The 12,061-nt window shown below is 53.9% G+C and overlaps 5 protein-coding genes across 5 annotated transcripts; all 5 read right to left on the bottom strand.

The window, feature by feature from the left end:
- Positions 1-704: 704 nt before the first annotated feature.
- On the bottom strand, positions 705-1,886 carry ACET3X_000424 (uncharacterized protein; the record flags this gene model as incomplete). Its single annotated transcript, XM_069447718.1, has 1 exon — positions 705-1,886. The coding sequence occupies one exon, from the start codon at positions 1,884-1,886 to the stop codon at positions 705-707; it is 1,182 nt and encodes a 393-aa protein (XP_069310666.1).
- Positions 1,887-3,210: 1,324 nt separating this feature from the next.
- ACET3X_000423 (uncharacterized protein) lies at positions 3,211-4,447 on the bottom strand (the record flags this gene model as incomplete). Its single annotated transcript, XM_069447717.1, has 4 exons — positions 3,211-3,268; positions 3,323-3,869; positions 3,933-4,375; positions 4,434-4,447. The coding sequence occupies 4 exons, from the start codon at positions 4,445-4,447 to the stop codon at positions 3,211-3,213; spliced, it is 1,062 nt and encodes a 353-aa protein (XP_069310665.1).
- An 897-nt stretch (positions 4,448-5,344) lies between these two features.
- On the bottom strand, positions 5,345-8,466 carry ACET3X_000422 (uncharacterized protein; the record flags this gene model as incomplete). The annotated part of the gene is made up of 4 exons (XM_069447716.1): positions 5,345-6,392; positions 6,440-6,627; positions 6,677-8,247; positions 8,298-8,466. The coding sequence occupies 4 exons, from the start codon at positions 8,464-8,466 to the stop codon at positions 5,345-5,347; spliced, it is 2,976 nt and encodes a 991-aa protein (XP_069310664.1).
- A 416-nt stretch (positions 8,467-8,882) lies between these two features.
- ACET3X_000421 (uncharacterized protein) lies at positions 8,883-10,641 on the bottom strand (the record flags this gene model as incomplete). The annotated part of the gene is made up of 8 exons (XM_069447715.1): positions 8,883-8,974; positions 9,024-9,281; positions 9,333-9,884; positions 9,939-10,278; positions 10,330-10,357; positions 10,407-10,466; positions 10,519-10,543; positions 10,596-10,641. 8 exons carry the CDS (start codon positions 10,639-10,641, stop codon positions 8,883-8,885), a joined length of 1,401 nt encoding a protein of 466 aa, XP_069310663.1.
- A 451-nt stretch (positions 10,642-11,092) lies between these two features.
- Positions 11,093-11,974, bottom strand: ACET3X_000420 (mitochondrial 54S ribosomal protein uL29m; the record flags this gene model as incomplete). The annotated part of the gene is made up of 3 exons (XM_069447714.1): positions 11,093-11,218; positions 11,269-11,576; positions 11,629-11,974. 3 exons carry the CDS (start codon positions 11,972-11,974, stop codon positions 11,093-11,095), a joined length of 780 nt encoding a protein of 259 aa, XP_069310662.1.
- Positions 11,975-12,061: the final 87 nt, after the last annotated feature.

Raw genomic sequence — 12,061 nt, 5'->3', positions numbered from 1 at the left:
GGATAGGTTGAAAACAGCACGCGAAATAGACTACGAGAAGGGTGCCTAGTCATCAACTTCATATCAAGGACGCCACAGTGCTTAGCACCGCAGCGCGCAGCGTCGCATCGCAATTGCGCACAACCATCTGATTGGTGCACGCAGCCCGACCGGTCAGCTCGCTTCGAAGCGCGCGTTCCTGGTCCGACACAGCGAGGCATTTCTTGGCTTGACGACGCACTTCTCCATTTTGGTTTCTGTTGTTAACGCGGGATTCGATGCTGATGGCAGTTGTTGACTGATGTGGGTTGGGAAAGATGGGGGGTTGAGAGCGTACCTGAAGGAAAGTGGGGTTCGCTGTAAAGGGTTACGGACCGTTACCGTATCCAGGGGATCCTTACGTCATCCATAGAATCAAGTCCGACGTAAGGTGCGCAAGAGTATAAAGTCGCTTTTTCAGTCTCCTGGGAAGCCTACTCTGTCGCGATAATCATTAGGTTTGAGCTTTAGGAAACAGTTGATTGTATGGCTTTGGTTTTGGTTCCGACGTAAGGTGCTGCTACTAACATCTACAGCATACCTATACACTTTGGACATGGTTGCAGTGTACAGAATGTTTGATAAAGCAGAATTATGTACCTTGGACGTTTTTCTTCGTTGAATTGTTGAAGACCAGACATACTGTCGGCTACCAGTTCATCACCAATCAAACATTGCGACTTCTTCTAACAGCCATCGAACAACTGCTCAGCATAGTGCCCGGGTTCCTCATCCTCTTCCTCTCCAAAATCCAGCCACCGCTCATTATGCTCCACTCTCAGCGCAGTAATCTTCTCAACGAGCCATTCCGCCCTCTTCTCATCTTCCGAATCAGCCTCCTCATCTCGCGCCCAAATACCATTCAGCTTCGTAGCAAGCCGTTCATATTCTAGCATGAAAAGCGGGACTTTCTCCTCCATCTCGCGAGACCAGAGCAGCAGCTCGTATCTGTCCAGCGCGTTCTTTGGAGAATCGTCATCTGTGTCTTGATTATCTTCCATTTCAAGGGCTTCAAGAGCTTCCCGGCATGTATCTATTTTGATCCGCTGGAAGATGTCGTGGATGAGCTGTTCTGTTGTATAACGCGCGTCGTAGGCTGTGTGACAAGGTCGACCACGGCCATGGTACTCTGCACACACTGTGGTTGGGCTTTGGTCATGGAGCATTTGCGTTTTACCTTCTTGTTCTGACGAGCGATCGTCTAAGAGGCGCTTGACTTGCGTCGCAAGTCGAGACGGTGGGTTGTGTCCTCGGCGAATCTGGTCGAGGGCTATGTCCACTAACAAACGGAGGATTGGCAAGTCATTTTTCACTGTCAATGAATTGGCAAATTTGACAGGAAACTTTAGGCTTGGCTTGTCATCTTCGTCTTCCTCGGCTTCCTCGCAGTACTCGAGGTAATTCTTCAGAATCCTATCTGCTACCATGTCCTTGACGACTGGCGACTTGAGCGCTGTAGCCAGTTTGTACATCTTGGCACAAGCATCAAAGTTCCAGTCTATCTTTCTTGGCTTGGGGTTATCAGGCAGAATAACCAGAGCTACGTCTTCGTGAGCTAAGGATAAGTCCGGATCCGGGATGATATCGTGAGTTGGCAGTTCGTTCCGAGGAAAAGGCGAGATTGCCTGGAAAAAGGCGCGCGCAATCACGGGTGAGATTCTCCTACGGCCAAAGTCTACAACTTTGTACTCTTCGTCATTAGCAGACGAGCGCTCGCTGTAAGCGCCACACCACTTGTTCAAAGCACGTGAACTTGCAAAGTGTGAAGCACCATCAAGCTTGACCTCGACTACATACGTCCCAAAGAGATTATGTGCGGTGCGGATGCGGTCACGAATAATAAGATTGGGAGTATCAGGATCATCCATACTTGTTAGAGTGAGATGAGATTACAGAGCTGGGCCCTCCTTATCTTCAAGGTGATCTTGCTTGCCACCACGATCAGGTGGTTGCTGCTCATGCCTAGCAAGGTTGCTTACAGTTTGCTCAAGACTCTCAGTGTCAGGTGTGACCACAGCACCTTTTTCCACTTGCTCTTCACCCATCTTCTCTTCCTGCTCAGAAACGTTCCTTGGGACAATTTCCGTACATTCCATCTTTTGCCCTATCACCTTTACAACGGCTGAGGTTTGGCGATTTACTTCGTGTCCAACAATGCCTGCGCAGCCATAGTCGGGAAATGGCCTCTACCCAGCCCCATTGCCGTGAGACGTTTCCTCTCTTTCGTGCTTTGGAACTCCCAAGGAAGCACAACATTCTGCTCGAAGTCCTGGTAGCGTGCAGTGGAAAGGGAAACACTGGACCGTATTCTTTCTCTTTCAGGATTTGAAATGAAATACCGAAGGAATCCGCAGCTAACAGACAATCGACTGCCATTGTGAGACCATGTCATTAGGAAAGGACGTATGTGTGACAAGTGTAGAACGGTATCTGGTACGGGACCAGTACAACCTTAGACAACAGTTCCCACGAGGAGACGCACATTCAATCCCCATAAACAAAAACTTTGAATCATATGCTCAATTGCTATTCGCAGCTGCCCTGGAAAGCGGCGACTGCACGCCCACCAAAGATTACATGTAGACTATCCAAATCAATAGAACAAAAAAACGCCGCCTTTCATTATCAAAATGCTCGGGTATGATGCAAAGAGAACAAACACACCCCCAATCACCCCTTCCCGTCCCTTTCCCCCTTCATGCAAAAGCAAAGAAATTCGTTTCCCAGTCAAAAAGTATTAAAGTACAGTTGGTGATCGTTACGGGCGTTCGTTCGTCGCGCCCCCTATATTCCTGGCAAAAGCACAGGGAAGATGAAAACAAGAATGGTGTGAGCCTGGTAGTGTGCGAGTGGACAAGGTGCGGTGTGAAGAACGAGTGCCGTATCGTAGAGGCCAGTGAGGGATGTACAAACGATGAGCTGGTGGTATGGAGTCTGCCAAGTCGGGCCGGATGGAATCGCAGTTTAAGCTTCGGGTGCATACTCAGGACCAACGGGACGATCCCCGCTAGACAAAACATTAAGCTTGGGATGCTCCACATGGACCAGAACCGGTCTCGAAGGCGCAGGTCTTGTCGGCTGTGGTGGAGCAGATCCCTCAGACGGTGGGGAGGTAGGCATTGGGAGCCGCGACGGACCAGCCTCGCCTGTGCGCAACTCTAGGATGCGCCGGTTATCTGCCTTCACAACGTCCTACGTCGTTTTTGACTTTGCTATCGCAGGATGATCAGACGTGTAAAGCGCACTCGTACTACAGACCATTGTCAGCACACCTCCAGCTCACACACTGGAGATTTAGTGGTACCGCGGCGGGGTTCCTTGCCCGTTAGGCACACCGTTGTTATGCGGCTGGAACTCCATCTCGCGCTTCATCATCTCGAGCGTTGAGGGGAAGTATGGCTCGACGCCGTAGGTCTTGAGGTAGCTGGCGGTCTTCTCGATGCGCTTGATCTCGCGCTTTACGTCCCAGCCCTCGCCCTCGCCGAAGCGGCGCTGCACGACGTCGACCATGGTCTCGTCGAGTCTGCTGTAGAAGTCGCGGCGTGCGGCAATGTCGCCGGCATCGGCGCTGTCGATGCCGCCGTGTGAGTTGAGGTTGCCGCCGAGCTTCAGGATTAGGTCGAAGGCGTAGCGCGGGCCGGACGGAAGGAGGGTCAAGCGCTGGATGTCGGGCAGGAACTTCAGCATGGCCGAGGCGAAATGTGAGGATGAAATGGAGTCGTTGAGGTCGTCTTGCAGGCGGTGCAGGTCGAAGTTGACAATGGTGATCTTGCGATCGAGTTGGGCGTTGAGTGTGGGCGCAGCGTCGGCGGTGGTGGTGTCCATGATCTTGGCGATGGAGGCCGGGACATCTGGGGGGAGTCAGTATGGGGTGTCGAGCAATGGATGCAGCAGCAAGGGAATTGCAGGCTTACCTGGTCGCAGTCCGCGCTTGTCGATCCAGTTGTGCACCTCGGCGCGCTGCTGCTCGAGCTGGTCGACCCAGTTCTGCAGGTCGGCGAGCTGGCTCTCGAGCTGCTCAATCTTCTCCGTGTAGGGCTGGACGGCCTGGTTGAAGGCGGCGGTAATGAGGTCGGGCATGCCGAGGCCCATGGGGCCGCTGCTGCCGGTGGAGGGGATCTGCTGGGAGCGGATGGGCATGTTTGTGGTGTTGTGGGAGGGGGGAGCGCTCTGGGCGAACGTCGGCTCTTGGGGCTGCTGTTGGCGGGGATACATGTCGGGCTCGTCGGCGGGCGAGAAAGGCTGGCTCTGGTGGGACTCCTTCCGGCTCGACTCAGGGCGCTTATCTGTGTAATCGTCGAATGACTGCGAGCGCGGGTTCTCACTGTTGTCTACGTAAGAATTGGCTCTGGACCGACTTCCGTATGCAAAGTTAGCGCAAGTCGCAGCATGCCGTGGCGGCGGTGCCGACTTACCGTTTGAAGAACATTATGCGAAAAGAAAGAGTCTGCAGAGAAGCGTGAAGGCCGTCGTGGTTATAAGCTGGCTAGAGCAGAGGAAGCGAGATTGCGCCTCGACTCGTGAATAAGAGAATGGTTGGGTGTGTGCGATATGGCCTTTCGATTCGCAGAAAAAGTGCGAGGTTGAACGACGCGGAGCAGCTGGGCGGCGGTGGTTGGGGGCCCCTTGTTCTTCCAAGACACGATAACACGACAATCGATGACCACGTTACACCGCTGACAGCGCGTGCTGCACGAGACTCACTATATATCTTTGGCCCGGAAGAATAGTCGCAGGCAATGCAGGAGCACACTTAGCGGGTGTAGCAATGCGGCGGCGGGCGGTGGTTGTTGATGTTGTTGTGCTGGTACTCTGGGCTGGCCGAGTTGTTGGGTAGGACCATTATAGGTAGCTTAGCTGGCAGTCGCTGGGCCCCGCTCGTTTGTGGCAGCCGTGCCCTCCCAGCCGCCTTCCCCCCAGCCTCGCAGCCAACGCGACTCGTCCGCCTAAGCCTGCCGTGTGCTCTCACGCCATGCAGGATCCGATAAGAAATAAAAGCACGGCAATGCTTCTTGAAGCGACTTGGCCGTCCCCACGCGGGAGTGCCGTCGCTTCCACGTCCATCATCATCACATCACAACCCACCGCGCACTGTTGCCCGGCAACCCGGCTCATCTCAGAGAAGAAGCATGGTTGTACCTAGGGTCTCCTCAACGTTCGCCTGCACAGAATCCGGGACAGCACGCATACTAGCAAGTCTACGGTACCCGTAGTGAACCCTATTCTTCCCTCTCTCCCCTATTGCTATCCTAACATGGTAAAAAAAAAACATAACATACGCGCATGTCAAACCAAAGTCTAGGTGCATACTACCACTATACAACCACTACTCTGCTTTTTCACTAACCTTCCCCCTGGCTGTCCCGTTGCCCTGCACCTTCTTGCTGCTACCAAACTCCACGCCCCGTATAGTCCATTCACTGTAAATCTCCAGCCCGCTAACAAACACGCCCAATAAACTTGCAATGACAAAGTGGCTAATCGTTGTTCCGATTTCCAGCCAACTCCCCTCGTCCTTGACCATGTAGAAAAAGCTCAGTGTCATGACATCGCTGACCGCCATCACCACCATGAACAGTGCTGATGGCGCCACGCCTAGCCGGCGATTGAGGAGACCAAAGTTGGCCGAGAGGGCGGCAAAGGGCGCCATGAGCTTGATGATGAGGAGTGCGCCCTGGGAGAAAGGGTCGAAGATGGGGATTAGACGGTAGACGGCGTCGAGTGAGAAGGATGATACCGAGGCGATATTCGAGGCGCTGAAGAAGGCAGACTGGATGAAGAAGATGAAGAACAGAGCTATGCGCGCGTCGGCCAGGGTCAGAGATCTGTACTCGCCCCTCTGAAGCGAGTCAAGGCGGTCCGATGCAGCATCCTTGGTAGGCTTGGCCGGGTCCCATGTAATGGCTGTAGTCGAAGGATTGGTAGTGCTATGCAGGTAGACCTGGTGCTCCAGGCGCATCCAGCTGAACAGGCACATGCAAAACGCAAAGTAAAAGAGGCCTTCGTACGAGATGGAGAGAATGATAAAGGTTGGTGCGAACTGGAGGAAAATGACTGCCAGTCGGTGGACGTAGTGCGCGTTGGGATAGAGACCGTGGAGTTGGGGTGCCACGAGCGAGGCGAACAGTGTTGCCCGTCCTACTGTCAAAACACCAAATGGTATTCCCTGGCGCGCTTGCAAGTAGCTGACGCTGCTCTTCGTGACAATCATGGAAAGCGCTACGAGGCCGAGCTGGATGCCAAGGATGATACGAGACGAGTGGTTCAACTCGTGTTTGGCAAGCTCAGATTGGGATTTGCCGTCTTCGAGGATCGTCCTCTCAAAGATAAGGTAGAGTGCGCCAACGGCAAACATCAATGCACCTCCAAGCAGGCTGCACGTTGTTAGCTTTTAGTCAACATCAATACCGCGTGTACGTACATCAGACGAATATCCTCTGCCTTGTTGGCTGGCAGTAGTGTAAAAGCGCTCATAGCTATGCAAGACAAAGCCCAAGTGGCGACGGTCGCCATGTTCTTCTTCATGAAATCCGGACCATACACTGCTGGCCATAGTGTCGCAAGCAGGTAGCATGCTGTGTAGATTTCCCTGATGAAGTAGCTTTGGACCTATCGTTGGGTCAGTATGTTCGTCTCCACTTGTGCCGAATCTACTCACCAAAGCCTGGAGCAATCCGAAGAAGCCAACAGTCGCAAACACTAGTTTCGCGACATCAGCGCCAGAGTTGAGATGACCAAACAGAATCTTGCCGCCCTTGACAAGCGACTGTCTCTGTGCAAAGACTTCCTCCCAAAACAGGACCGGGAAGAAGGCATATGCATAGTAGATGGCCGGTGATTCCTGCTTGAAAAACACTCCATAGAGTGCAACAAGCACAGAAGAGAATATCACCATGCTAGCCACCGTTCTCTGTGCCGGAACATGCTCGGTGAGCACATGCAGATCGATAACCGTTGTGATGGCGAAAGCAATCCAGCCAACATAGCCAGCAGTCACCAACGTTCGGAGGAAAAGCCAATCGTACGTCTGCAGATACCGCAGTCCTTCGAGACCAAGGTCAATGAGCTCGTACGTCTTACGAATAGCCTCGTCTGCGTTGCCGCTGTCGATCAACGACTGAATATCAGCAACGCGATGCTCGACAGAGTGCGCCTCATCGCCCAAGCCTGAGAAGGGCTTGTACCGCAGCTGCGTCTCATTCTTCATGTCTTCTTTGACGTGATACATTTCCAGTATCTCCTTGGCATTAACAAGAAGAGCTTCTGCCTTGGCCTTGGGGTTTTCGTCAAGGTAGGAAAGCGGCAAGACTCCGACCGAGTTGGTTGGGAAGTCCAGACCCACCAGGTAAGCCATCAATGCCGCAACATCAGCCTGGTCGACATCATGTCGCTCAATCTCGTCCAGATTCCAATCAGAGGAGAACTCGGTGTGGCCTCTAGCAACGCCTGATGTGTTCTTCACAGGAGGCGCGACACCAGCGCCCCATGCAATCAAGGGAGTACGTGTATTGTCTGGGTGTCCGTCGCCATGACTTCCCCAATCGCTCATGCCGTGGTCCGCTGTGAATACAAAGGACGTCTTGTCGTCGTTGTAGAACTCTTCGATCAGCTGTGTAATCTCCTGGACCCCACGATCTACGATCTGGATATTATGCAGGTACTGCCACGAGTAAGGTCGATGCGCATGGCCCGTGGTATCCAGCCCAAGCAGGTGAAGAAAAAAGACACTCTTCTCTTGTCTTAACTCAGCGTCCAATGTCGCGTTCGTCTTGGCGTCCGCAAAAAGCTTCTTGACGCGCTCGAATACCCATTCGTCCAACACCCAGGCGTCTTTGGACGAATCCTCCTCTTCCGCGCCATAGCAGTATGCGTCGACTCTTCCAGGCACCGCACCCGTTTCAAACATGGGGAGGATATCGGGACTGCCCCAGCTCCATGTATGTCTACTGCGGTTGAAGACGCTGTCGAAGTTGACTGGGTTCAGCTTCCATCCAGTTGTGACTGCTGAGACATCCTCGTATAGGCCCGCGATCAGCGCAACATGTCCAGGGCGGGATTCGGTGGGAACCCGAGTGTGGGAAACGCCAAAGGTGCCATGTTCCAGAACGCGAGAGCGAAGGAAGGGAGCGAGAGGGCGCGGGGTGGTAGTATTGTCGGCGAGAAGGGACGGAGGATTCGGGTCGGGGTTGGGAAACGATTGAAATGCCTTGTCTGCACGGAGACCGTCGCCTTTGTTGCCTTGTTAGCACTTGCTGTTGGGCTCCTCTGACGCGACTCACCAACAAAGAGCACCAAGCGTTTAGCGGGAGCTTCTTGCGTCTCTACACGGTGCTCGCGCATGCCATGAACAATAGGGCTCGTAAAGTAGGTCGAGAAACAACTCCATATGTACAGCAGATGGAACACCACCGCTATCAGCAGGAATCTGTAGCGACCGAATTGCGCCATTGCAAAGGAGTGTGAGAAGAGCAATGCGCCTCGAGGACACGTTTTGTGGACGCGTTGCAGTACTCAAATGGTTTGCAGAGCCATGGAGGTATCCCTGCCAAGATTCTGATTCGTCATTAGGAGAGATTCAACAGCACACCTATACACACTACGCAGCTGCTCGGTCTCGATTACCAGCTACCGTCCGTCTCTGCGGGATGGCACGCTCGTCAGAAACGCGTGGTGGCCAAGTTGCGAGAGGCAAGTTCCATCGCCCAAATAGGAAATACCGAGCTCGAGCTCCGCAGCATCACACGTCGCGTTCGCACTGGTTGGGAATGCATGTCATTGTTATAGAAGCCAAGTCTTGAGCGATTACCAAACGATGTACCTAAAAGACCATTGCAGCTTGTTCATCCGTCAGGTCGGAATTCTATCTATTCTTCAACGTTGAAGTTTGCGCCCTCTCTCAGGCCCTCGACGACCAGCTCGTGGCCCTCAGCCCGCTGGTAGATGTCTTTGATGTCATCTGCCACATGTTAGCATTCTGTCCATTGCATCGGAGCTTCAAAACCTACCAGTCGTTGTCTCGAAATGGCTAGTGGCGTCGTAACTCTTCGACATGAAGATGTTGTCGTTGGCACCGCTCTCGAGTGGCTCGTAGAGTGGGATAGCTGGGCCCATGAACTTCTCCTCGATCTTTCCGAGACGTTCAAGACCAGGCTGGAGCTCAAGGTGGTGGTTGCTGTCACCCTCGGCGATCGTGGAGACGATGGCGATGTAGTAGCCCTTGGGGCAGACGTTGTGTGCAGACGAGACGACAGCGATGTAGATGTCTGGTCAGACTTGTCAGCATAGCTCCTATCATGACACAGATGCATACATACCGTGCTTGCGTCCAACTTGGGACTGAGGAATAATCAGTTGCAGAGAGTCGGCATCGGCTGTGTTGGGCACTGGGTGGTTGAGAATGCAAATGGCCTTGAGCAGGTGTCCTGTAACGCGCGCCTTGTCGGGGAAGTATGAGGGGTCGGCAAGAATCTTTCCTGCCTTGGTCTCGAACTTCATGCCCTCGCCAGCATCATCCTTCTCCGTCATGGTGGCCTTGATACCCACGACCTTGTTACCGTCGTAGATGAACTCGTCGACATCGGTGTTCAGCATGTAAGTACCGCCGTAGATGGCCGAGAGACGAGCGAAACCCTGGGGCAGCTCTCCGAGACCGTAGAGCGGGTAGATGTATGGAGACTTTCCGTACCGCGCTACAGAGTTACCGTAGAGCCTGATGCGCTCAATGGCCTCGTTGGCCTGTCCCTTCTGCGTGATGTAGTCGTCGGTGGGGTACAGGGCCATGGCGTGACCAATGAAATCGCGGGTGGTAGCTTCGATGCCAAACTTGTCGTATACATCCTTCATGGTAGAGTTCTGGATGTCGATGCCTGCATGCAATGTCAGATTTCATCCCTCGATCATGTCTGCCGGAGCGTGCCTACCCTTGTGTGTTGCTGGGTCATCCTCCTTGTATGTGCCAATCCACTCCAGGAAGTTCCTCACGCGGCGCTTCTCGAAGAGACCCATGAGGGGCGATCGCAGTGCCTCGCCAGCATCTGAAGGAACCTTTGCGACGGTTGCCTTGGCGCCGCTGCCCTGTTGCACGTAGCTGCCGGCGATCTGCTTGAACTCGAGGTACTTGGTAACGTTTGTCGAAACGAGGATGTTGGTGAGTTCACCGTTGGCCATGAGGAGCTTGGGGACAAGGTCGATGTTCCAGTCGTTGACGCGGCCGTACTTCTTCCATGGCTCGCCCTCTGTCTGGCCGTATTTCTTGAACAGCTAGTCATCGGGTCAGCATGTGTATGTTCGTTGGAAATGTTGCGAGCTTACTGCTTCGATGTTCAGCGATGCCGCCTCACTGCACCCTGTTAGCTGTCGCCCCCAATGTACCAGTCAAGATGACATACCCGCCGTAGTGGTCATTGCGGTCGATGTGGAGCACCTTCTTGCCCTTGACACTAAGGACACTGCAAGCATGTCAGCATGTGCTCAGGAATCGTCGTCGAGTCCTTGTGTTACCCTGAAAGTACACATTCAGTGAGACCTGGGTATAGTTAGCTTCCGCACGTTACGTAGGTGGGGTAACGGCAACCCACCTGTTCCCAGGACCACGACGTCGTATTCGGGTGCAATCTCGTCCATGGCTGTGAAATGTCGGTTGCAGAATAAAAAAGTTGAGGATTGCGGTGGAGGATGTCCGCTAAGAAGGCGCGTGGTTGAGCGGTGTTAGGGCGGTGTGATGGATGTGGGGTTGGTAGCTCTTTGGGAAGCGCCTCGCCAATCTGGTCGGCCTGTTTATGCTGGCATTACTTTCATAACTCACTACCTTTTGACATATACTAGATTAGTGCAATTCACTGATTTCATGACTGCTTATGATACACGCGATATGCTACGAAGCTCGGTCACCTTGCTCGATAGAGCAGCCGCGCCGCGCTACAGGCTCTCCGAGTTCGCCGTCCCAGACGCGACATGATGTGTGATGCGTAAAGTTACAATTCTCCCAGACCACAAATCTGCAGGACACAGAACAGGTGTATCTCCCGCCTACACGCTACCCAGACTCGTATGCCACATGCCCTCATGAACCTCGTTATGCGTGGTTCGCCTTCTCCTTCGGCTGTACTTCGGATTCTGGGAGTATCTTGTCTTTCGAGGGCTGTTCGCTAGGTGCCTCGGTCTCAGCGTTGTACGAGGGCTCATCTGCTTCGAGCTCATCCTGTAGACTGCGTCAGCATACAATCAACCCCACGACAAAGTCGAACGTACGTATGTTGGCTGGGTATACTGTGGGCCGTCCGTTCTTGAAAGGTCAATGTCGGGATCATGCTGTGCCAGTACATAGGCTTCCTGGTATGCCTGGTGTCGCTCGGCTAGTGTGTCCAAGATTGCCTTCATCGTCTCCTGCACAGTCTTGTCCCGCTCCTGGTTCTCGTAGTCGCCGTAGCCCGCCTCTAAGCGCTTTCGCTCGAGCTTCTCGGTCGCGAGGCGGTTCCGCTCCTTCACACATACCCACCACAGCTGGTGTAGTGAGTCCCAGTCCCGACTGCGCAACTCGCCAACAGTCCACGAGCGCCCTGCATCTCTGTCAGCCGCCATAAGCCCTCCGTCTGTCCAATTACAGCCTACCATGCCGCTGCTCGTCTACTGGCGTCTGCAAGAGCTTCTGGTCCTTGAAGAAATCCCACAGCCCATGGTCTGGTGTGCCCGTCACTTCCTGCTCAATCTTGACGGGCTTCGGCAATTGCTGCTTTGAAAAATCCTTCTCTCTGACCGACAGTGTCTGACGAGGACGCAGACCCGTGGCTCGAACTGCAGAGTTTCCTCTGTTCTTGTTGTTGTCCCTCTTCCACCGGGCGGGCGATGTGGAGAAGCGCGCGCACTGGACCGACGGGACGAGGAAAAAGAGGATCGTGTCCTGCTGCGCCAATGCGAGACTGGGCCGGAGTAGTCGTGAGGAGGGTGTCGCGGCCATGTCGTCGGTGTGGGCTGTGCTTGCCGATGCTGGAGGGCGCAGCCGACCAACATTCAAAGTTGCAGGCGCTGCAGGAAACTGCGACCG

The sequence above is a fragment of the Alternaria dauci genome, chromosome 1, assembly GCF_042100115.1.
Source record: "Alternaria dauci strain A2016 chromosome 1, whole genome shotgun sequence".
NCBI classification, from domain to species: domain Eukaryota; kingdom Fungi; phylum Ascomycota; class Dothideomycetes; order Pleosporales; family Pleosporaceae; genus Alternaria; species Alternaria dauci.
Note: the sequence above shows the minus strand (reverse complement) of the source record. Positions and strands in the feature narration are given on the sequence as shown.